General features: G+C 44.6%; 1 protein-coding gene across 6 annotated transcripts in view; it reads left to right on the forward strand.

The window, feature by feature from the left end:
- Nucleotides 1-26,361, forward strand: part of IGF1R (insulin like growth factor 1 receptor) — a 314,674-nt gene that overhangs the window by 233,874 nt on the left and 54,439 nt on the right. For all 6 annotated transcript variants that reach the window (XM_016927492.3, XM_016927495.3, XM_016927493.4 and 3 more), the window contains exons 3-6: nt 7,676-7,988; nt 13,102-13,250; nt 15,806-15,950; nt 25,026-25,240. In XM_016927492.3, the coding sequence (XP_016782981.1) occupies nt 7,676-7,988; nt 13,102-13,250; nt 15,806-15,950; nt 25,026-25,240 (822 nt within the window). The remainder of the gene's footprint in view (nt 1-7,675; nt 7,989-13,101; nt 13,251-15,805; nt 15,951-25,025; nt 25,241-26,361) is intronic.

Below are 26,361 nucleotides of genomic sequence, written 5' to 3' on the forward strand. Positions count from 1 at the left end.
CCCCGGCTAGGCTGTCCTCCTCCTGTGCCAGCCGTGGGTTCCCTGAGTCCCTCTGCAGTCATTCATGGGTGCTGGAAATAAAGATATCCTTTCTGTCGAAAGTGTTTGCCGGGCTGCCTCTGCCTCCCTGGAAAAGCAGCAGGGCACACAGGCTTCCTAAGCAGACCCTGAGGGAGGGGCTCTTTTTATTGTCACTCTGGTTAGTTTGAAGACCAGACAGAAGGCAGCAAGAACCACCCCTTGGTTGAAAACTCTTTGCCTTTAGGCCCTTGGTACCATGTTCATGAGGCTCCAGATAATTCCACACATACATTATTATTGTTACCTAGACTTGAGGACAGAGAAGGGTGAAACATGGGTCTGGGAATTCACAGATGAATATACTGTAATCCCCTCGAGCACATTTCTTTTCAAGGAATGGGGGTATTCTAAAGGAGTGAAGACTCCACTGGGGGGCTGCTAGGCCCCTGTGAACGGTGGCAGCCTTGGCCACGGTGTGTGCTGTGATCTCTCCTGGGTCCCCCGGGCATCCTCAGACCTCCCCCACACCCAACCCACTGTCCCTTCCTTCTCCATCCATCTGCTGACCACACCCCAGGATGTTTCCAGCTCAGATCACGCCTGATTGCATCCACACAAACTGCACGCCAGGCATTTCCGTTTGGATGTGTACACAAAAACAACACGTCCCAGACTGAGCTGATCATTCTGTACCCCTCAAAAGAAAAGTTCTGTACCCGGCCAGGCCTGGTGGCTCACACCTGTAATCCCAGCACTTTGGGAGGCCAAGGCAGGAGGATCACGAGGTCAGGAGATTGAGACCATCCTGGGTAACACGGTGAAACCCTGTCTCTGCTAAAAATACAAAAAAGTAGCTGGGCATGGTGGCGGGCGCCTGTAGTCCCAGCTACAGGAGAATGGCAAGAATCCGGAAGGCGGAGCTGGAGCTTGCAGTGAGCTGAGATTGAGCCACTGCACTCCAGCCTGGGCGACAGAGCGACACTCCGTCTCAAAAAAAAAAAAAAAAAAAAGAAATTCTGTACCCTTCCAGATGGTCCTGGACATATCTTGAATCTACCCTGCTTTTCCTCATCTGCACTGCTGTCCTCTTGATCTGGGCTACTGAGGCTAGAATGCACATCTGATCATGTGCCTCCTGCTTAAAATAGTATTTTTCCTCTTAAGAGTAGTCCAAACTCCTATTGCTGGATTAAAAGGCTGTTCCAGGCTCTCCCTACCTCAGGGCACACCATCTTTCCTCCCAGTCTCCCCTCCCCTCTGTCTCCAGTGCTTCCATCCTTCAGTCGTGCTGAGGTTGTCTTTGTTACCTTTGCTTCTCTTGGCCTGCACTCTCTGTTGGCTCTGCCAGCATCCCTATGCACCTGCTAGCTCCTACTCACTTGTCCAGCTTTGGCCTGGAAGTCCCTTCCCCTGGCAGGCAGCCCTAAGCTACCCTTTGCTTGCTACTGGCTCATATTCCCACTGCTTGTCCTCAGGCTGTGAGCCCTGGGAGGGCTGGGCTGAGTCCCCGAACCTGCCATGTCTATAGGGTGTAACCTACCTGAGGCCTGACTGCTAAAATCAAAAGAAGCCTTTCTCATTCGCTCAGCTGAGCTAAGTCCTTTCTGGAGAAGAATGCCCACGTCCTGGGTGGACTTCTGTTCGGGCTGGGGCAGGACGCTGCATGTCAGTTCACCTAGAGCCCCTCGCTTGCCCTCACCCCTCTCCCTTTCCTTCTCCTCCCCGTGTTGTCTCATGGTCAGTTCCTCTCCTGGCAAGGCAAGAGAATCATAAAATCTCTTTGGACCATGTGTCTCTCTGATGCACTTTGGAGGTTGAAGCTCACTTTCGTGAAGTTAGGAGCGGTTAATCCTCCTGCATGAGGATGCATGACTGCTAGGGAAAGCCTCCCTGCATTTATATGGAACAGTGGTGTGTACCTTAGGGCAACCCAGAAACAGCTGAGATGGCCCTAAACTCTTCCGTATTTTGATTCAGAAGCTTTACCTTATTTGAACATCTACAGAATAAGTTCTTTCCTTTAGAAATGATTGGGGATAAAATTGCTTGCATTGTGAAATATTGTATGGCCAGGTGGCCCCTCTTTCATGTTTTGTTCCTTGTGAAGAGGTTGAGTCTCCTATTTTTTTTTTGGAGATGGAGTTTTGTTCTTGTCCCTCAGGCTGGAGTAAAATGGTGCAATCTTGGCTCACTGCAACCTCCGCCTCCTGGGTTCAAACGATTCTCCTGCCTCAGCCTCCCAAGTAGCTGGGATTACAGGCACGTGCCACCACACCTGGCTAATTTTTGTATTTTTAGTAAGAGATGGGGTTTCGCCATGTTGGGCAGGCTGGTCTTGAACTCCTGACCTCAGTTGATATGCCCGCCTAGGCCTCCCAAAGTGCTGGGATCACAGGCGTGAGCCACCACGCCCAGCCTATGGTGTGCTTTTAAAAATGGTTTCTCTGAACTGAACTAATGATTATTTTAAAAAAAAAACTCTGGCAAGAACAAAAACAAATGGTTTTTTCAAAACTCTAGAAATAATTTGATACATTCAAGGACTCTGGAGAAGGAGAGAGTGAAAGGCTGATGTGTGTGACTCTTTTTCCTCTTCCCCCAAGGAAAAAAAATGAAGAGAACGAGCTTTTAAGTGCAGTGCCTCGTTTTTATGTGATTGCAAACCTGAACCAATCCTTTTAGTGGTGGATATGGGACATGTTAGCTTTTCCAACAGTTTAGATGGGACTTTGTTTTTATTGTTGGTCACTGTAAGAATTCCAAGGAATAGAAGGATCTCATGGGCAAAATCAGTTTGCTTTTTTCTCTGTATATTTGTTAGTTTATAGCAGCTTCTATTTTCCTCCTATTTTTAAAAGCTGAAATGCCTTTAATCGCACTCAGTGTGTTCATTCATGGAAGCCAGAGAAGAGGGTCCCTTCCTTTCCCCCATCGCGCCGTAATTGGAAATTGGGTAGTACTAGATGAAATTCTCAGTTTTGGCGCTCACATGGAACAGCCATCCATCTGCTGGCGAGACGCACTGCCCGGGGCTTTTCAAGAACTCCCTTAATGGTCCTGAACACTAATAATATTTATATACATTGAGATGAGACAAAATTTACAGCGGGCTCTGGGGCTGGCTCCAGGACTCCCTAATCCCACACTTGCTCACGTTCTCTTGCTTGCCTCCTAGAATCCTTTCAGGTTGCGCTTCAGTGAGGGGAGCATGGTGTCCGTCTCTGCAGCAATGCTTATTTATGCAGTTTGTCCTCTAACAAACAGAGCAACTTTCCTTTTGACCTTCCCCTCTTCTCCCCATCACATTCCATTGCTGCCCCCGCCTAGAGCATGTGCTTATGCATAGTGTGCATCATTTAACATGAAGGAACCCCTTGATTTGTGATCCCTTTAAGAAGCTGCTCTGTATATAAAGAAAATGATTTTTCCTGGTTGGTTTTACTGAAGTTCCTTCAGAAATAGCTGCCACCACCGAAACACACCTGACTTCCCCAGCCTGTGTATCGGTTGTGGCACGAACTGACTGACTGGATGGTCTAATTTCACTCACTCCTTTGGGAAGTTTCGGGGGACCACTGCTCAGATGTGTGGGAAATGCGGAATATATCTACAAGTACTTTGTCAAGTTTTTTTTTCTTTCTTTCTCATCCTGGAAAATCCCGATATTGATATTTAGGTATAACTATTTGCAAGCAAGTGCAGAGGGACATTTTTCTGTTCTTTTCAACGTTCTTGAGTTATTACTACTGCATTAATAGCTACTTGATCTTAATGTCTGTTACACATCATTTTATATAATGTTTTCTTTAAATTGTCAGGGAAAGGGATTCTGCAAGTAGATGTTGGTCCCCCCAGTTAGTGTCTGATGATGATGGTAAGATTCTCAGAGTTTCCTTCCTCTAATGACAAAGCATGGTGATGGTGATGTCTGAAGAGCAGCCTCGGTGCTCCGAGATGGGTGTATGCTTAATACTGCTGGCACACGCCTGGCGAGCGGGAATGTGAGTGTTGTTTCTGTAACCAGTTTTATTGAACCTCACAGATCTATTATACGACGTGAATTTTGTGGGAATAACATAGGCTGGGAGTCTGCTCTCTTCCAGCCTGGTCCCTCTCTTCTTTCAGCCCTACCCTCTCTGATCATCATGTCCCTTGCACTGCGGCCAGGTAACCTTTCTGATACGAAGATCTGGCCATGTTGTTCCCTTGCCGAAAACTTTCCATGGTTTCATATTATCCACAGTTGGGCTAAACCCTCTTGGACAGGCCTTCAGTGCCTCCCCGAGCAGTGGTCCCTGGCCTTCTTCATTAACACCCAGCCCTTGCACCCATAGTGACCTCGTTGCTTTTACAAGCATTTACATGTGATTGCATTTACATGCCATGTTCTTTATTCCTCCCTTGCTCATCTTTCCACTTTCAACTCCACAAAACCGTCCCCGGCACCCAGAAGCCCAGGAAACACCAGGCAGCTCCACTCACTCCCGTACTTGCTGTGTCGTCCGTTCCCTGGGGACAGGATTGTCGCTGATCCTGCGTGCATCTGTCTGGCACACAGGTGCAGCACACATTAAATAGCTGCTAAATGAATAAATGAAGAATAGATGGAATTATATTCTGTTGTGACCAGTTTAAAAACATGAAATTGGAATACCCAATTTCAGTGTTTCTTTAGATCTTGGACCTTGAAGTGACCTCTGTAATGGATATATTTGAAATTATTAACTGTCTTCAAGTGGGGGTTTGATGATAGAGAGAGAGAGAGAGAGAGAGTGTGTGTGTGTGTGTGTGTGTGTGTTTACAGAAAATATGCTAGGTTTGTAAATTCAAATTTGTGTTATCCTCTTCAAGAAAGTCACCTTGGTAGACAGCATATATATCCCAACATTTTAGGAACTCATAAAATGCATACTTTTTTGGTGTGATCAGAGATGGGTAACTCCTTATTACTTGTGGGTTAGATTAGTTTTTGGAAATAGCCTGGAGTCATTGAGAGCCAATCCTTATCAACAAAATGGCATAAACGGACAGGAATGGGTTTCTTCTTCACTTTAGAGAGAGCTCTGAAGACATGTCTCAGTTGGGATTAGTTCAGTTGCATATATGAATAGCAGTCATTGAAACAAGATAAAAGTGTATGTCTCTCACATCTAAAGAAGTCTGGAGTAAGCAGTCCAGGGTTAGCCTAGCGGCCCCACTCTCATAAGGGATTAAGTTCCTTTTATCTCGCTTCACCATTCTTGATGTTTCGCCTTGTGGTCCAAGGTTGGTACTTGAGCTCCAAGCATTACTACTGCATTCCAGCCAGCAAGGAGGAGGATGGCCATGCCCTCTTTGTGCTCAGGAGTCTTCCAGAAAGTTCCAGTCACAACGTTTGTTTATATCTCACTGGCCAGAACTTAAGTCATATGGCCACCTCCAGCTACAAGGAAGGCTGGGAGATGTAGTCTGTAACTGGATGGCCATATTATCAACTAAAAATTACTGAAAATGACAAGAAGAATAAATAATGGAAGGCAACCTGTTGTTTCTGTCAAAGGATGACTTCAAAAGAGAAAGTTGCAAAAGTATTTCAAGCTTGACAGTATCATGACAGTTTTCTTCAGAGGTGACGCTATTCATTTGCATGTCCAAGTTCTGATATCTCTTTTCAAGTTCACCTATTTGCAGTGAAATAGGAACTCTTGGAGGCAACTAGTGGGTGTGTAAACCGGTACAAACTTTCTAGAGGACAGTTTAACCCAACAAGATGAATTCTGGAAATTGATCCTAATGAAATGTTAAGGGTGCTCATGAAGATTGCTTTGCCGATTGCAATAATAAAAAGTAAAGAAAATATCTTATAATTGGGGACAGGTGTAAGTTATGATACATTCCACAATGGAGTGTAATACTGCTGTTAAATGTTTGTGGAATTCACAATCTTTTATGCCAAAAGAAAGCTTTCAGAATGGCTTGTCTTTTTTGTAGATACTTGTATTTATATGTCCACGCACATACATAAGAAAGGACCAGGGAAGGTCTGCGTGAAGATATTAATAAAGGGGTCACTTGTGGGTAGGTGGACTGACTTGTTCTCTATATTTTCTTTACTTGTTTGTGATCTCTGATTTTTTAATCATGTATTTTTATTACAAGAAAAAACAAATTCTAGAATCTCCTCAATATTGCATGTCAGAGTCAAAAAGATACACATTTAAATAATTTTGTATTGTTTTCCAATTTGAGGATAAAGTAGGAAATGTATAATGCAAACCAGGTTTCATATTTTGTTGATTTATACTTAATTTACAAGTAAGGCTGACAGCCCACAGAGTGTGATCACGACTGCATTGTTATGGAAATAAATGCCAGCTCATGCATTTGGGATGTACACCATGGATCTGTGGTTATTAGATACTGATTTCACTTTAGCACACGAAGAGGCTTAGCGGAGGTGGCTTCTAATATCCTATGGTTCTGTGGGCTCGGAGATACTACTCACCCACTTGTCAGAGGCATTGAAACCAGAGCAACTGCATCTTGAATAGGAGCTAGGTAAAATGAGGCCGAATTCCCAGACAGTTAAGACATTCTGAGTCACAGGATGAGGTTAAAGGTCAGCACAAAATACAGGTCATAAAGACCTTGCTGATCTAGCAGATGCAGTTAAAGAAGCCGGTGCAAACCCACCAAAACCAAGATGGTAACGAGAGTGACCTGTGGTCGTCCTCACTGCTGCACTCCCACCAGCGCCATGAGTGTTTACATGTCATAGCAACATCAGGAAGTTACCCTATATGGTCTAAAATGGAGAGGTATGAATAATCCACCCCTTGTTTAGCGTGTCATAAAAATGGGCAACCAGCAGCCTTCCAGGCTGCTCTGTCTATGGAGTAGCCATTCTTCTGTTCCTTTACTTTCCTAATCAACTTGCTTTCAGTTTACAGACTCACCCTGAATTATTCTTGCGTAAGATCTAAGAACCCTCTCTTGGGGTCTGGATCAGGACTCCTTTCCTGTAACACACCTATGTTCTTGGACTTAAGAATGACCCTCAGACATGGTGACTTCTTGGTCATCTAACAGCTTTGGCTTATTTGAGGTAAAACCTTTGATATCTAAGGCAACAGAAATTTCCCTGAAGTCATTTTGAATGGTATCATCTTTACTATAGTGTAGTTTAATCATTTTCAAAATAAGCATTTCTGCACACTAAGGCTTTAAAAGAGTTTTCAGTAAGGAACATATTTGAAATGGAAAGTGAGCAGAGCACAATGCCTTTTAAATTACTGATAAACCATAGAGTTCCTGTAGGGCTTCCACTGGCTGACCCACGCCTGAGGCAGCCTTGAAATGTGGGTATTATCCCCCTCATTTTACAGATGGGAAGAGAGAGGATCAAGATCACAGAAGCTAATGGTTTGTCCCAGACCAAACAAGGAGTTCCTAGGAGAGACTGAACTTTAAAGATATCGACTCTCTGCAGGTCTAAGTGGGATGAAAGGACAGTGGTGGGGGAGAGGATTTCGTAGTGTGTTTTTGCATTGTCTCCTCAATGAGTGATCTGGTGCTGGTGGTAGCAGTGAATGACCCAGAAGGATGCTGGCCAGGCCCAGAGAAGGCGGTGCCTCCCCTGCCCGGTCTCATCTCCGTCTCTCCTCTCTCTCCACAGTGTGCCCGAGCACGTGTGGGAAGCGGGCGTGCACCGAGAACAACGAGTGCTGCCACCCCGAGTGCCTGGGCAGCTGCAGCGCGCCTGACAACGACACGGCCTGTGTAGCTTGCCGCCACTACTACTATGCCGGTGTCTGTGTGCCTGCCTGCCCGCCCAACACCTACAGGTTTGAGGGCTGGCGCTGTGTGGACCGTGACTTCTGCGCCAACATCCTCAGCGCCGAGAGCAGCGACTCCGAGGGGTTTGTGATCCACGACGGCGAGTGCATGCAGGAGTGCCCCTCGGGCTTCATCCGCAACGGCAGCCAGAGGTCAGTCGCGGCCACACGTGTGGTCACTACCCGCCCCACCTCACCCGCCACCCTAGCACACAAAGGTAGACCCTGTCGGTTGTTTCATCCGGGTGCAGCCCTCAGGAAGTTCACTGAGGTGGGTCATTTTGAGAGGGCTGGCTTACCTTAAATGTTTGGTGAGATTCTAGGAACAATTGGCATGGCTTACCGCCCCCCTCACCAGTTTGTTTTATATTTTAAGTGCATACTGCCTGGCCATTTGAAATTAAGTACTTGCTTGATGGTTTCGATACCCAGAGTTCATGGTCTCTCTGGGTACTTGCCAAGCTGCCATCTAAGAGACAGGGAACTGTAGTTTTGGATTTTCCTAGTCTGGGTGCTGCTAGCCAGGTGAGGCTTTGGAAGTGCAAAAGAAAAGACATGCTAAGCCCCACCCACCATCCTTGAGACCAGCAAGCGGACCCAAACATCTTAGTGCAAGAGCTAGCAGCAGCTCAGAGTAGGCAGTAGCTTAAAATAAGGGACATTTTTCCATCAGCACTTCCTTCCTCTCATCCCCCTCTACCTTGACCCTCCCTCAGTGCTCATCATGTCCTTCATTTTCCTTCCTGAACTTTGAGACTTCACTTGGGAAGCAAAGAAGTTCCTTATGGCCGGGCACGTGGCTCACACCTGTAATCCCAATACTTTGGGAGGCTGAGGTGCTTGGATCACTTGAGGTCAGAGTTTGAGACCAGCCTGGCCAACGTGATGAAACCCTGTCTCTACTAAAAATACAAAAATTAGCACCTGTAGTCCTAGCTACTCCGAGGCAGGAGAATTGCTTGAACCTGGGAGGCAGAGGTTGCAGTGAGCCAAGATCACACTACTTCCTTCCATCCTGGGAGACAGAGTCTCACTCTGTCTCCAAAAAAAAAAAAAAAAAAAGAAGTTCGTTATAACAAATGCCATATGCCCTTTTGTACATGTCAACTGGACTTCTATAAATTTGTCATTGGTTTATGCTTTTGAAAATAAGATGTTAGCATTGTTTAAAAATGTGATAACTATAACTTTGAAAGCAAAAGAAGATTGGAGATTTGGGGTTGCTATTCCCTTTCCTGGAGCAGAGTAAAGAACTTTTAGGGGCTCACGCCTGTAATCCCAACACTTTGGGAGGCCAAGGTGGGCAGATCCCTTGAGGCCATGGGTTCAAGACCAGCCTGGGCAACATGCAAACCCCATCTGTACGAAAGATTAAAAAAAAATTAGTTTGGCGTGGTGGCACACACCTGTAGTCTCAGCTCCTTGGGAGTTGCAAGTGGGAGGATCACCTGAGCCCTTGAGGTCAAGGCCGAAATAAGCCAAAATCGCCTCACTGCACTCCAGCACAGGCAACAGAGACTCTGTCTCAAAAAAAAGAACTTTTGGGAAAGTTCTGTTTTAGTGGACTAAATGCCTCCTTCATGATTAGCACCAGGGGGCCTGTCTTTCTGAGTCTGTCAAAATCTATTCTACAAATATAAAAATATCGTTAGAAAAGTAGGTGTTAATTTTAAATATAATTTTTGCTGCAGCTTATGAAGTACATTGAGGAAGTGTTTATAAAGGGGATTCTTTTTCTAGTGTATTATTTGGAGACGCAGCTTCTACTGTAGGCTTACCTTCAAATCAAAGATAATACATTCTTTTATAGTATTAGATGTAGAGCAACTTTCTGCCTCTTATAATTCGTATAACCATTAGGATAGTAACAAGAAGAAGAAAATTACTCTGAATACTTTAAAATGATAAATAGGCCAAGGACTTCAATGAGCTGTAGAGGATACATATTACATCCAAAATCAGTCTACCACATTGTACTCACATTTTGTTGGCAGCCTTCGAGTGTAAAAGGGCTTTTACTGGTGCACACCTCGGGCCCAGGGGCAGTGCCTGGAACCAAGTTGAGGCTCAGACACTATTCAGACGTCACCTTCCTCCTTGGGGTGGGGTTAGGGGAGTGGTAGCTTGTCCATGAACTCAGTGTGCTGTCGTCTTTGTTTTGTGAATACATTTTCTTAATGACATTTGGAGGCCTTCAGTCGTTCTGCAGCCACCAGAGTTGTGGCAAAGTGGGAATGCTGTCCATTTGACAGTGTCGTTTCTTCCGCTCTAGTGCACTCTTCAGAGAATTGAGCCATTATTTCCCCTATTCATTCTTACAGTCCATTAAAAACTATACATCTACCTTTTTGTTTAAAAATAAAACACCAAAAAGAATAATAAATTCCCTTCTCTCAGCCTTTGAGGCTTATTTAACAATTACTTTGAAATATTTATTTTTTTCATCTTGTTTATACCTTCTCTATACCATAATGGATTTGAGGAAGCTTAATCTATAAACATGTTATCGAAACACTTCCTTAGAAAAACATTTTTTAAGTGCTTGATGACTCCTAGACTTTTTACCAAAGATGATTGGTTCCATTTTTTTTTTTTCTTTTCTTTTCTCTTTGATAGACTCTGGCTGTGTCACCCAGGCTGGAGTGCAGTGGCACAATCATAACTCACTGCAGCCTCAAACTCCTGGGCTCAAGTGATCCTCCTGCCTCAGCCTCCCAAAGTGCTGGGATTACAGATGTGAGCCACTGTACCCAGCTTCAGATTTTTCTATTTGAGTGAAAGATGGAGAGAAACTAAACATACACTTATGTTCCAACCCAGCAGTTGTAACCCTGGATATTTATCACAGAGAAATGAAATTTATGTCAACACAAAAATATGTACACCATTGTCCATAGCAGCTTTATTTGTAATAACCCCAAATTGGAAATTACTCAGATGTCCTATGACAGGTAGTTAGTTAAACTGTGGGACATCCACACCATGGAATATTATTACTCAGCAATAAAACGGAACAAACCATTGAAGTACACTACTTGGATGAATCTCAAGGACATTATGCTCTGTGAAAAAGCCAACCTCAAAAGATCACATACTGTATAATTCCATTTATGCAACATCCTCAAAATGACAGATTATAGCCAGGCACGGCAGCTCACGCCTGTGATCCCAGCACTTTGGGAGGCTGAGTTGGGTGGATCACCTGAGGTCAAGAGTTTGAGACCAGCCTGGCCAACATGGTGAAACCGTGTCTCTACTAAAATTACAAAGTTTGGCCAGACACAGTGGCTCATACCTATCTCAGCACCTTGGGAGGCTGAGGCAGGCAGATTGCTTGAGGTCAGGAGGCCAACATGGTGAAACCCCATCTCTACTAAAAATACAAAAATTAGCCAGGCGTGGTGATGGGTGCCTGTAATTCCAGCTACTCAGGAGGCTGAGGCAGGAGAATCACTTGAACCCAGGAGGTGGAGGTTGCAGTGAGCTGAGATCATGCCGCTGCACTGTAGCCTGGGCGACAGAGTGAGACTCTGTCTCAAAAAAAAAAAAAAAAAAAAAAAAAGACAAATTGTAGACATGGAAAATAGATTAGTGGTTGCCAGGTGTTAGGGACATTGGGGACTAGGTTGGGCAGGGCAGTGAGTATGAACAGGTGGCATTAGGGAGAGCTTGGTGGTGATGGAACAGTTCTATATCTTGATTGTAGTTGTGATTACACAAATCTACACAAGTGATCAGTGACACAGCACCACACACACACACAGACACACACACATACACAGTTAATTTCCAGGTTTGATACTTATATCATGTAAGATGTAGTAAACATTGGAGGAAGTTGGATGAAGGCTATGTGGGATCTCTCTGTAACTTTGTCATAAATCTTTGCAGCTTTTTGTGACTCTATAATTATTTTTAAATAAAATGTTTTTTTTAAATGGAAAGTTTATAGGTTATGTAGATAAATTAGAAACAACAGAAGGCCAAGTAAAAAAGTGCTGAAGGAAGCCTCTACCCAGGCTGGAAATGAGAATGTTGAATGCAATGGTAGAGGAAGGACTCTCCCCATCTCTGGGTGGGTCCAGTTCCTGTAGGACCCTTGGGGAAGCCATGACCCCCATTCTCCCAAACACACAATAGGAAAATACCAGAGAAGTTTTGTTTACCTGTTAGCTTTGAAACAAAACAGAACCCTGCATCTTTGTCTTAGATACAAAATAACCTTCATGGGTAGGGGGAAGGGACATTAATAAAAAGAGCTATAATTTACATTGTTTTTCTTGAATGTTTTTACTTCACGAAATTTGAGAGATGATTTAAGAACAATAATGTACATATAATGGCTCCCCAGCTTACCATCCTATTACACACACATCGCATAAGTTCGTATTATTTGTCTTGTTTGGAAATCAGTCCAACTTTCTGACCCTTGTTCTATATATAACTATAGATCCCAAAGGTTCAGCTGCTGGGTTAGCATTTTGTCTGCTATTTCCTAAATAATGGTAGGTAAGCAGGAAAAGTGCCAGTCTTACTTGTCCCTGACTCTTGGTGGTTCGTGGCATGTTCAGGATAGTATTTGAAACAAGAGCTCATTACAAAGTAATGGAAACCCCTTGCTTTTATTGTGTATGCAGCAAAAGCAACATTTGGATCAATTTACAAGTTTCTGCAAAACACCGTCAAGAAATAATTTCGGTTGTGCTTTAGCAAGAAAATAATGGATCTGTGCTATACCACATGCCTTTTGGTATCCCTCACTGGGCTTTGCCAAAACACTGACTGCAGTAGCTAGACTACTGTTAGGCAGAGACACTGCACTCCCTTTGCTGTCCCTGCCTTCTCTCCTAGCGACTCCTCCAGGTACACAGGCCAGGGTCACAGTATCAGAAAGCAGCTCTGTTTTCCTCCAGAACCCCCAGAGCTTCCTTTCTGCAACACTGTCTCTCCCACATGGAACCAGCTGGCTCACCAGTCAACAGCCTATGACACACAAATGCCTTGAGGATGCAGCATTTATTTTGTCTGGAAGCAAGCAACACGCTCTTCCTTTGTAGGCTGTTTCTCCTTTTGCTTGCAATGTGAGTGGCTTATCTTGGGTGGGCTTGGGGGTGAGATACCATGTGACCACATGAACACTTCAAAACAGTTGCTTTTTCTAATGCATGCTGTAATAACAATGAAAAGCGTATCCTTATGGTTTTTTTAATACAAGAAGACAGACTCAATTATGTGTGTTTTTGATTTTTTTTTTCTTCTTCAACAGCATGTACTGCATCCCTTGTGAAGGTCCTTGCCCGAAGGTCTGTGAGGAAGAAAAGAAAACAAAGACCATTGATTCTGTTACTTCTGCTCAGATGCTCCAAGGATGCACCATCTTCAAGGGCAATTTGCTCATTAACATCCGACGGGGGAGTAAGTATTCCATCCCCCTGGAAAAACAGCTAGATCTCATGGTTTTCTTTTGTTGATGCTTTTCATGCTCCCATCCCTGAGTCACCACTAAAATATGGGCTTAGATAAACAACATGGTGTGTAAGCCTCATGCATGACGTCTCTTCTTTGAGTTTCCCTGAAAGATAAAAAACAGATTGAAAGGCACTCTGTCTTTTAGCCATTGGCACGTCGTTTATTCCTGTAAAGAGGGTCATCGCTCATCTTTTTGTTAGTCACATCTTGCATAGGAGAGGCAAGCCCTGACACATACAAACCCCAGAAGAGACCATTGGATCAGACGTGTGACTCAGCAGACTCCAGCAGACTCCAGCTGTAGCCAAATCCACACATCTTTCAAGTCTAAAGAGTTTTGGTTACTTGAATTTACTGAGAAGACTGAGCAAAGGGAAGTTTAGTGATATCACGTTACAATTTTATGAAGTCCAAAAGAATGCTAGATTTCCAAATTTACTTGTGAGAGACAAAAGGATACAAGTGTGTGTCATTGTGTACATAAAGTTTCGGTCTCACCCCTGTACAATGACCTTTATTTGCAGTAGATGGCATTTCTGGTAAGTTGCTTCTAAGTTGGATTTGTGCAAAGGATTTCCCACTGACTTAGCCTATGATCTCTCCACTTCTTTGGTTTTTTGTGTGTTTGTTTTTTGGTTTTGTTTTGAGACAGGGTCTCACTGTATCACCCAGGCTGGAGTGCAATGGCATAATCATAGCTCACTGTAACCTGGAACTCCTAGTCTCAAACAATCCTTCTGCTCAGCCTCCCACGTTGCTGGGACTACAGGCACACACTACCATGTCTGGATAATTTTAAAAATCTTTTCACTTCTGATTTTTCATTGCCAAGGGCTTCTAGTAATGGTGCCTTAAATTCTCTGCCACTGGGACCACTTGGTGAAGGTACTGATAGTTTTATAAGCTAGAATAAATATCGTAAAATGGCTTTGAAGTTGAAAGGAATTTTGGGGGGAAATCCTTTTATGAAGAATTTTTTTTTTTTCACAGTTTGAGAGGAAAAATAATGTATTTTGAGAATGTGTTTTCCTTAATATTTGTTAAATGAGTAGACTGTATTCTTAAGGTTTAGAAAGGACAGAAACAGGTTTGTGCTTAGTTCTTCTGAATTCGTTGATATCCCTTGTTGCTGTTCACAATACACCCACTCCCAGCCCTCCGTGATGGAGATAACTCTGTTCCCCACAACTAGGGCTTGCTACTCTCATGGTACTTCTGAAGTTTAATTCTTTTGGTTGTGTCTGCATTTCCTCATTTACTTTTAATTTGCTTATCCCTAGAACGTACCTTTTGAGTGCCTAAACTTTTTTATCTTCCTGTCCTGAAGATAAAAATTTAATCTGTGAATTAAACCCATGGAGAAGTATCATTTATGAAGGAATTGGTACATATTGATGCATGATGATGAAATGTGTCTTCCGGTTTATGTCCATTGCAGGAAACAGATTGGATTTAGGATGATGGGACATCTCATTAGAGGGGAAATTTCCTGATCTTGACTAAGGCATGCTTCCTGCCCCACGTTTAAAATTCAGGATCTCTTCCTTAAAACATCAACTGCACGCAACCGCTCATCTTTCCAACTTGAATTTCCCTTTAATTTTTCTTGGAAAGCTATTAAATTAAATTAGATGTAGGGCTTTATCCTTTAGTACCCTTATTATTTTATTTGTATCAACTCAGAGCAAAATAGAGCATTTTATTAAATATGTCTTCATAAATTATGCACAGTAAAATCCCATTAATTGAACCACACCCAGTTCATTATAGTGTTTATTATAATTTTAGCATTAGTTGAACTGAAAATTGGTTTTTGTTTACTATGAGAAAAAGGTAGACTAAACAAGATGAAACCTGTTGTTTGCATATTATGTTTGTACATCTTTATTAGCAACTATTTTTCCAACTATTTTCTAGTTATAAAAGCAATACATAAATAGTATAGAAAACTTAGCAATGCAGAAATGAATTTTTAAAAATCCCTCATAGATAGCCATTGTTAACATTTTGGTGTATTTTCTTCGAGTCTTAGTAAAATGGAACCTTTCAATATAGATCCCTGTATCTTAGGAATTAGAAAGACAGCAAAGGCAGTTCCTAATGAGATGGAGAAGATGTTGATTTAGTCATGCCCTTGTACTGTGGAGGCCATCCTGTCTGTTCACAGAGCATGTTAAAAGACGTTCCCTACATTCGTCAGCCTTAGCTAATTGGCAGTCTGGTATTTATGATTTTATGTTTTGTTAATCAGCTTGGGAGCTGCAGTACCCCCCAGCCTCCTAGAAACTTGGCTTCCCCTGCCTGGGAGGCCTCGTTCCAGGAGTCGTTGTTGAGAGTCAACCCAGGGAAGTGTGTTTTTGTCAGGGAGCGGCCAGTCCTGTGCTGGGAGCATCTCAGGGGGCACCTGCCGTTGAATTGTTCTCACTTGTGTTTGTAAGAATCCAAGTATGTCACCCTTACACCAAGTGAGCACACAGTGACACAATCCCCTTTCCATGTAGATAACATTGCTTCAGAGCTGGAGAACTTCATGGGGCTCATCGAGGTGGTGACGGGCTACGTGAAGATCCGCCATTCTCATGCCTTGGTCTCCTTGTCCTTCCTAAAAAACCTTCGCCTCATCTTAGGAGAGGAGCAGCTAGAAGGGTAAGTGCCCCAAATTTCGTGAGCTGACGTTCTATTACAAAATAAGCAGCGTGCTTATGAAACTGTGTTGCTGAGGTAAGAGCCCTCCCTGCCTTGTTAAATAGAAGAAAGGAGGAAGCCGCAGTATGGCCTGTGCTGCTCGAGTAGGTCTTGGGTAGAGTCCTGATTCTCCATTCTTAGGAGGTTGCTGTTTTGGAAAACAGAGATGTTTTCACCCTTACTGGATTTTGCCTCATCAGTCAAGGGTTGCGTGTCTGACTGTGACCAGTGAGACGGCAGACAGGGGTGCACTTAGGGCTTTTCTGCCAAGAGTGACAGCAGTTGGTCTGGAGTGCTCACCTCCCTGTGAAATCATTGTTCGCGCGACCCTCATCTGCCTCAGGATGCTGTACTCTACTACGCACAACTGCTCCGTCTTTTAAGATATTGGAAGTGAGAGCGTTGGAGGAGCATGGGCGGTTCGTTTTGTTAGAAAGAAACCCGGATTCACGAGATTCTTTTTATTGATTAGTTTACAGGATTTGCACCATTGATAGAGTTTTTGCCTTGGCACAGGCCTGCTTTGTGATAGGGGTTTTAAAATAACTGTGGGCTTTTCACTGGAGGATAAAAGCCAGTGCTTATTGCATGCACAATTGCTTTCCAGCCGTCAGCCTGTGTGTACCTTTGCATATGTACTTTTCTCTTTAAACTCTCCCTTTTAAATACGACTCTTGCCAGGCTTTAAGTGAATGCTTCAAAATAAAAGGAGTTATCAATTAAAGAGTGAATTCCTTCTAAAGAGAATTTGGGAAAATAATTTAGGAAAAGAAGAGGCGAGAAGGTCATGGGAAAGGTTGTCTTTGCTGATTTATCTGCCCCAACTGGATAAAGTTACTGCATAAGGGTTTCTTTACAGCCTCCCTGTTTTTCTCAGACTAACTCTTGGTCAGTCTTAAATTCTTAAAATTCCATCATCTGATAGAGCTAACGAGAGCGGGCAGCTCTTCATTCCATCCTTGAAAAGCACAGTGCCCTCCCCACTGGGGAACACCAATCCTTAAAAAACTTCTTTCTCATTGCAAATCGAAGGAGGCTGCCGCTGCACCCAGCCCCAGACTCCTCAGTCACTTACCTGGCAAGCTGAGGCCCTGCCAGTTTAAGGTGATGATTATTGTTTCTTGTATTAAATTTTAAAATGAATTTTTCTTTCTTTTTTTTTTTTTTTTCTAAGTAGGTTTATGTTTCTGGAATCTCGGGTGTCTGTGAGCTCTTCTTCAGCAGATCAGTAGCTGTCCAATTTTCTTGTTGCTTAATGATATACTTTTTTTTTCTAGACTAAGCAAATGATAGACATAGAGGTGAATGCTGAGAGGAGAGTTTAATTAATTTCCATTAGGAATTATTATGTGGTTACCTTTTCATGGAGTGTTAACTAAGTATTGTGCACTTAAATGTAGTTAGAAATTAAAGCCTGATTTTTATTTGCAAGAATATTTATGATGTCTTTCTCATTATCTGAAACTTGCATAAAACCTGAAGCATCAGCAAAATCTTTTTAAGGTTGCGTGCTCAGCTGTTTGGGAGGCTTTCCAGGTAAGCCTGGGCCCCTGGCCTGCTCTTAACCATTTTAGATGCAGGGGAGGGCAAGTGGGCCTTGGGTTTTCCCTGCTGCTGCTGCTCCCCAGTAGTCCTGCAGCTCCAAGGATGCTGGCTCCAGCCTTTCATTCCTGCGTGCAGCTTCTAAGAGGCTCTTTCTTGAGCTTGGGCTCTTAAGAATCTTTTACCTCCCGATGGGAAGTTTTCTCTCATCCTGTCTCCCTGGCCCATGACCACAAAGGTATAGCCCATCCTCACGATGATGAGCTCCCCAAGAGCTCTGTTTGCTTCAGGTGTTGAGACCGCTAGCAACACCTCAGCTGTTCATTTCTCCTTAGACTCAGGGACAGAGTTAGATCTGGCCCCTTCACTAGCTGCCCTCACTTCTGCAAGAAGGGAAGAGTCAGAGCGAGAAAGAGAAGGACGGGATACGATAGTCAGATAAACATCAGCAGTGCAAAGCAGAACTCGCACAGTGATACAAGGGAAAGAAAGAAATGTGCCCTAGGCATGGAGAAGAGCCAGATACCTGAGAAGATCAGACAGGCTTCTGACAAGAGGTGGCATTTGAGATGGGCCTTGAAGGCTTTCGGGAAAAACTTGGGGAAAGCAGAGGATTGAAGTGAAGAAAGGCAATTCAAGGTAGGGTGGCAGGAGCAAAGGCAACGAGTTGGGGCATCCTGGGGCCTGTTGGGCAACTAACACTGGAGAGGTGGGTGGTACTAGAGTTACGTAAGATGTTTTGCACGCAGGTATAAAGGGTTATAATTTAGGAAGACCATGGAACGTATTCAAGGCTTTTGAATAGAGGAGTGTTAGCAGAGCTGTCTGAAATTTTTATTTCGGTGTGCTTTTGGTTTAAGCCAAGATAGCTTTTATCTCAGTGTTTCTCAAACTTTGCTACACATTATGGAATCATTGGGGGTGGGGGCAGGGGTGGAGTTGAGAAATCCTGATGTCCAAGTTGCACCCCCACCCCAATTCAATAGGAGCGTTTGGAGTTAGGATCCAGGAATCAGTGCTTGTCTAAAGATCCCTAGGCACTTCAGCAGGCAGCAAAGATTGGAAACCACTGCTTTATCCCTTCATTTCTTCCCATGTGCATATCACAAAGCACTTTGACGGTTTTTTTCCTAAATATTTTCCGCTCACTCTGCTGCCTGATGTTTGAGAGGTTCACCCATGTTGTTAACACGTGTCACACTATTTTCTTGAACTTTTTTTTTTTTTTTTTTTTGAGATGGAATCTTGCTGTGTCGCCCAGGCTGGAGTGTAGTGGCGCTGTCTCGGCTCACTGCACCCTCTGCCTCCTGGGTTCAAGCGATTCTCCTGCCTCAGCCTCCTGAATAGCTGGGATTACTGGCACACACCACCACGCCCGGCTTATTTTTGTACTTTTAGTAGGGACGGACTTTCACCGTGTTGTTCAGGCTGGTCTCAAACTCCTGACCTTGTGATCCGCCCGCCTCAGCCTCCCAGTGTGCTGGGATTACAGGCTTGAGCCACCACGCCCGGCCTTCTTGAACTTCTTTTTATAGCCAGTGATAACATAAATGTTTCCATTTGGTTCAATAGGATGAAAGTTCTGTTCTGTAGCCTTTTGTTTTTGATGGAGAACAGAACAATTCAAGGTACAGAGATCCTTCAACTCTGACAACCTTGGCTTTCCAAAATGTCACTGAGATCCCCCTCAAAAAGTCTCCTGAGCCATCCAGAACAGAAAATTCAAGCATTTTACCTAGAGTAGAGCTCTTATTCCTCACTCAGAGCCTGTTGCCTTTTATATCGCACTCGGCGTGAGCTGATTTTGTAACCCAGTTACAAAAGCCATAGCCATGGTTTCCTCAAGGACACCATAGGGTGTATTTCTAGAGTAATGACCTTAGACATTAAGAAAATCAAGACCGCTCTGCTGTTTACAAAGGAAACGGGTTTTGTAATCCACATGTACACAATTTTTATAAAATAGCTAATTTTTAAGCTCTTGAGTAAGAGAATATTTTCACTATCTGGAAAATCCCCTTGTTTGGACAACCTTGTTTCCTGATGGCATCAGATAAATAAGGAGTTAAAGTTTCACATTCTTTGGTGCTACCAAGGATTGTTGCCTTGAAAAGAAGAAGGAAAAAGTAGATGGAGGGTGGTGAGTTAAAAGAATTGAAATTCGCGGATGGGCATTTCTATGCTTTTGTTCCTGCCACTCGACTTTGCAACACGCAGTGCTTTGTAATACCTTCTTGGAGCTCAAAGGTCAGGCTGAAACATGGCCGCTTTTTCACATTTCCCTGGGACTTTTGGAAAATATACACTCAACCCTGTGACCTAGCAATTCCGGGATCCACCCAAGAGAAATGAAAACATGCCCACACAAGACTTGTGTATGAATGTTGGTAGCAGTATTACTCATAATAGCCTCCCGGGACTCCCCCGACCCCCAGCCCAAAAGAAAGACCCACTGGAAACCATTCAGATGTTCATCAGCAGATGAGTGGATAGAAAGATAAATGGATAAATGAAATGTGGCACAAAGGACAACTGACTACTCAACAATAAAAAGACGTGAAGTATGACACGTGTTACAACATGGGTGAACCTCTGAAACATTAGGCTAAGTGAAAAGAAAAAATCCAGACACAAAAGACTACATATTATATGACTCATTCGTATGTAATTTGCAGAAAAGGCAAAACTATAGAGACAGAAAGCAGACCAGGGATGGCTGCAAGGAAGAGGTGGAGATTGACCACCAATGGGAATGAGGGAACTCTTCAATGATGGAAGTGTTCTGGAACTGAGTAGCGGTGGTGGTTGGACAGTTGTGTAAATTTACGGAAGCTCATGGAACGATGGGTGAATTTTTTTTTTTTTTTTTTTGAGACGGAGTCTCGCTCTGTCGCCCAGGCTGCAGTGCAGTGGCGCTATCTCGGCTCACTGCAAGCTCCGCCTCTGGGTTCACACCATTCCCCTGCCTCAGCCTCCCGAGTAGCTGGGACTACAGGCGTTCACCACCACGCCCGGCTAATTTTTTTGTATTTTTAGTAGAGACAGGGTTTCACCATGTTAGCCAGGATGGTCTCGATCTTCTGACCTCGTGATCTGCCTGCCTCGGCCTCTGAAAGTGCTGGGATTACAGGTGTGAGCCACTGTGCCCGGCCTGATGGGTGAATATTTAATAGGCGGGTTATACTTCAGAAGTAAAGCTATTTTTAAGAAACACCTAAAAAAACAAAAGGAAACATTTTCTGAATATCTGTATGGTGCCTGGTTCCACCTAGATAGACATATCCACCCTTGCTGAACCCCTAAGGTTGATGTAAATATTGGATGTGGGGGAGAGTGGACATGATATAAACCAGCCCGTTTGCAGATGGATTGGTGGGAGCATCTGCAGAAAGGCAAAAAAGGCCAAATACTCCTATCAGTTGCAGATGGCTCTGTTGCTGATGACAGCCTGTGTCCTGGGTTCTGATGCCCCCTAGAGACAGCCGTGAAGAGGCAATTTTCTCCTCGAAGAAAGGAACTGGAATGATTGGTTGTATAATTGCAGAATTGTTTTCAGTATGTCAGCAAGCACTGAAAATGGGGAAACTGTCCCTTCCTACCTCTGTAGGCTGGAGATCTCGGGTTCAGCTCCATTTATCAGGGCACAGGACCTTCCTGTTCTGAGACTTTGTTCCAGGGGACTTTCACACTTCAGAGAGTAGCACAGGTCATCCTGCACTTTTGTGGGGTGATTAAAAGCTCACGGTATCCTTTTATGTTTAGCCCATCCAATTCTTCCAACTGGCCTCGGCCAGAAAAGCAAGGAAGACACCCCCAGTTTATAGCTGAGAGACTCCAGCCTGGGAGAGCTGAATAAATCTTTTGCCCAGAGGTGTTCCTCAGTAAATGCTGGAGATGAGGCTCAGACCTGACCTTTGGATTCCCAGATGGAGTGCTCTGAACCGTGTACCTGGGGCTGTCTTCACCACTCAAATATCGATAGAGATAACATAGAGATGTCCTCAGGAAGATAACCAACTGTTCCCATCCTGTGTGGTCTACAGATTGGGAGATAGGGCCTACCCAAGTGTAGAAACAAACATTTTTTACAACATAGAGAAGGCTGAGAACCAGGATACCAATATTAATAAAATCTGGATATCATAGAGCATATGGAAGCTAAAGAAAAATAAGTAACTGGTCAGGTGTGGTGGCTCACACCTGTAATCCCAGCACTTTGGAAGACCATGGCAAGGCATTGCTTGAGCCCAGGAGTTTGAGACCAGCCAGGGCAACATGGTGAGATACCAGCACTTAAAAAAAAAAAAAAGAAAAGAAAAATTAACCAAGCATGGTGGGGCATACCTATGGTCCCAGCTACTTGGGAGGCTGAGGTAGGTGGGTAGCTTGAGCCTGGGAAGTTGAGGCTGCAGTGCTCTGTCGTTGCACCACTGCATCCCAACCTGGATTACAGAGTGAGACCCTGTCTCAAGGGGAAAAAAAAAAAAAACCTAATTTTTAACAGCATTCTCTGAATGTAAAGGCAGTAAGCTAAGAAACAATTAGGAAATCACATTTACTGAGTAATTTACTTAAGTAATCTTTTTCTTCAGGAAACAATGATAACTTCAGCGTATGCGTATTTTAAACATGTGCAGACAGGTCTCTGCCTTTTACCTTCTCTTAATTCTCACCTAATCATGGAAGGAATTTAGCGGGGAGCCTTGCCCCAAGCTGTGGCTCGAAAAACAAGCATGGTATTGACAGGCAGCTCATGAATGGCTTGATTATTATTTTGACAAGGGTTTTATTTTTATTTTTCTTTAGCTTCCACAGGCTCCATAATGCCTGGGTTTTATTGATATTGGTATCCTGGCTCCCAGCCTCTTCAATGATAGTAAAAAATGTTTGTGTTTACTGTAAAAAGATAATCTTGCTTTTCAAAGTGATTAGTCAAATACACAGAATTTCAGTGTGCCTGCCATTCATTTGTCAAATTCCTGGTTTATAATTCATGCTTCCTCCCGTGGGGGAGAAGAATGTTTTGTTCAGAAGGTATTTTTGGTGTGGTTCCGTTCCCTGCTAGTGAAATTAGTTTACGAAAACAGGCCTGGTTCTGGGTGTAGATGGAAGTTTGGCCTGATTAATTGGTCCTTACCGGCAGCCCAGAGGTTTCTTCATCAACAAGGAGATTTTGTCCTGTAACTAACTCAGGTACCCGGAAGCAGCCTGACATTTGGGGGTGCATTGCTGCAGTCTCCTTTGGAGCTGGAGAAACCCATGAGCAAGAATGGGCTTATGATAGGACACATCCATTTCCACTCCATCCCTCCTTCCGTTGTATGACTGCATGGAGCCCCTCTGACCTCCAGCAGTGTCACCTGCAGCCTGGTAGTGAGAAACAGCAGGTATGGATGGGGTCTACCCCCAGCAACAGTAGCGCCAGCTGGGCCATATCCTGGCACTGCTCCCCAGGAAACACACCTTGTGTTGCATTGACCAGATCTGGGATCATTTGGACAATGTCTTATGCTGCTTTTCCAGGATAGCTGTGTGTTCAGGAGGGAGCCCTTACTGAAAGGAAAGAATTGTTGACTTGCAAGTTTTTGCCACCGATTTGGTGGCCACTAATGTGTCCAGAGGCCTGAAGATGGGCTTGTGAGGAGCCTGACTTAGCTTCAGAGGCTCTGTCTTTCGACTCACTTGTGTGCTCACTGCGCCCCTGTGCTGGCAGGACTCCGACCTCCACCCCCAGCACTTGTGTGGACAGAGAGCCCAGTGCTCAGGAAAGGGTTGGGCTTCAGGCTTGTGAGGCAGATTCCGTGGTGGCTCTGTGACTCCTTCTGGGCGTTCTTAAAGTAGACAGGGAGCTTAGATGTCACCTGTGCATTCCCCTTGTTGTCCTACGAGTGAGTAAACAGGGCTACAGATAGCACTAAGGGATCGGCGCATGGCTGTGCAGCTCATTCATGGCATTTCTGGTCCTGGGTCCCAGTCTCTGAACTCCTTCCTGGCCTGACCTCCCTTTGTGAATGTTCAGGAAAATGTCACAGGGCTGCTTGGCAGCATTGTAACCATAATTTGTGCTTTACTGTAAATGAGAATCAGGCTGAGGATTGACCAGCTGGTTAGAGGTCCTGGTTTGGGTGTAAATGAAGACCCTCACCAGATGCAGAGAGATCCCCAATGGACATAGCCTCCAGGGCAGACGAAGCCTTAGGGGTTCTGTTTTGTCCTGGCTACGCTGGCTCTGCAGGGAGGGCTGGGGTCCTTTCTCCTTTGTGTGTTTATACATTAGATCTGTGAGTGGATCTTAGAAGTCACTCAAAGTACTGCACTGATTCCCAAACTTAGTAAGAAGCAGAGCAGGAAGAGGAGAAGAAGGATTCACGGTCCATGGGGATCAGGCCCATCAGCACAGAGGACTCAGAAGTCAACCCTGGCATTGTCTGCTGCCTTCCTGGGGAAGCCAGAGAGAAAGGCCCACTGCGGGGATCTTTCTCTAGACCCAAGCCGTAGCTGTCTGCTTTCTTGCCTCTCCAGGGATGGACTTGTCCTGCCACCTGGGTAGCCAGATAGAACGGCTTCCTGTGCTGGTTGGATCTGCTACTCGTGTGCACACCCTTTGGGGCAGAAGCCACGTCTGGGTTGGTGGGCTTTGGTCCTCCACCACCTCACTGGAACTCAGCCTCTCCTAGATTGCTGGTTCTCCACGTGTGGTCCAGGGACCACAGCAGGGGTCAGCACCACCTGGCATTTGTGATAAATGCAGATTCTTTGCCCACCCCAGCTGAATCAGAAGCTCTGGGGGTGGGGCCCAGCACTTTGCAAACAAGCTTTGTGCACGCTGAACTTGGAGAACCACTGTGTTGGACTCCGAGTCCTCTTGCCTGGATGAGAGGCCCGAGGGCACTGCCTGTTAGTGGCTCTTCCTCCTCCCCCACACCTCCAGGGACTGGAGCTGGGGCTTCTCAGAATGAAAGACGAATGGGGGAGGGAGAAGGCCCAGGGTTGACCCCCCACAAGCTTGTCTCCCTGTCTCACGCTGTCTCCTATCCCATCATGCTGCTGATTGGGCAGGATTTACTTCCATGGATAATGGGAGACTTTAGAGCAAAGTGTACGCTGTTCCGATTGGGTAGCAGAGCATGTCTGTTCTCTCATGGACTGCTTTGAAGCACGTTGTACATACTTGGCTGAGAAAAATAACCAAAGGCATTTCTTGGGAATGATTCTAGTAACATCCTCTGGTACAAGAAGCATTATTTGATGGTAATAGTGGTCATAAAATTAATTAGCATCTTACCGATTTTGATATGTTATCCTTGAATCATGTTGTTGCCATTGTTAACATCAACTGTCTGTTCTCCTATAGTGTTAATAACTAAATCTCTTATTGGCAAAGGAAATGTATTGTGGAGCAGGTGGCAAAGAGGACCTGTGTTACGTGGCCAGCAGGCTAGAGGGGACTGTGGCCAAGGGCAGGTGCGCTAACATCGATTTCTGTGCTTCTAGGAATTACTCCTTCTACGTCCTCGACAACCAGAACTTGCAGCAACTATGGGACTGGGACCACCGCAACCTGACCATCAAAGCAGGGAAAATGTACTTTGCTTTCAATCCCAAATTATGTGTTTCCGAAATTTACCGCATGGAGGAAGTGACGGGGACTAAAGGGCGCCAAAGCAAAGGGGACATAAACACCAGGAACAACGGGGAGAGAGCCTCCTGTGAGTGACAGCATCCAAAACCCCGTGGGCCCAACCATCATGATAACAGCAGACCCTCCTCCCATGTGTGATGGCAGCTTTCCTCTGCCGCCCCTCCTGGTTTCACATGGGGGACCACTAGACCATCTTAACTAGCACTTTGCTCCTGCTTATATGTCATCACAATCAGTAGTGGGCAGATCTGTGATGTATTCATATTTATAAATTCTGTACATCTCTGTGAGTGTGTGAAACACTTATAAGTAGGTTCTCAAACTTTAAAGTGCTGCTTACAGAATGCACAGTTAAATGTCCTTTTATACACAGGTGCACAGTTAGATATTTCTCTTTCTTTTTTCTTTTCTTTTCTTTTTTTTTTTTTTTTTTTTGAGATGGAGTCTCACTCTGTCACCCAGGCTGGGGTGCAGTGGCATGATCTTGGCTCACTGTAACCTCCACCTCGGTTCAAGCGATTCTCATGCCTCAGCCTCCCGAGTAGCTGAGATTACAGGCACCCGCCACCATGCCCAGCTAATTTTTGGATTTTTAGTAGAGACGGGATTTCATCATGTTGGCCAGGCTGGTCTCAAACTCCTGACCTCAAATGATCCACGTGCCTCAGCCTCCCAAAGTGCTGGGATTACAGGCGTGAGCCACCATGCCCTGTCCGATTATTTTTCAGGGAAGAGCCAGTGTGCTCCAGCCCTGTGAGCTCTACCCTCCTGCTCCCAAGGAAGGGAAGCACAGGCCTGTGGGGTGGAGGGGGCTCTGCCCTAAGCACAGCCCCTGTGGGCCACGGGTTTCCTGTCCCTTACACTCGGCCGCCTTGTTTCTCCCACCCCAACATGAAAAAGATGGAGTGAGCCTGCAGCCCTGAGTTGATATTGCTTTTTAAATTGAGAACAATATAATTACAGCCTTGTACTGGTTATAAAACTTTAAGGTCTCATATCAGAGATACGCAGTGCCTTTCTCATCTAACCCTGTGTAGAATACGGCTGCTGAGAATGGTGTGGCTCTCTTTGGCTGGATAGGGTTATAAAAGTAAATCGTCTTTTCACCTTTGGCTTTTAATAAGGGAAGGGTATTAGAAAAAAAAGTAATTTGTATGATGAAGGGTGATTTGTGTGTGTGTGCACACA

The sequence above is a fragment of the Pan troglodytes genome, chromosome 16, assembly GCF_028858775.2.
Source record: "Pan troglodytes isolate AG18354 chromosome 16, NHGRI_mPanTro3-v2.0_pri, whole genome shotgun sequence".
NCBI classification, from domain to species: domain Eukaryota; kingdom Metazoa; phylum Chordata; class Mammalia; order Primates; family Hominidae; genus Pan; species Pan troglodytes.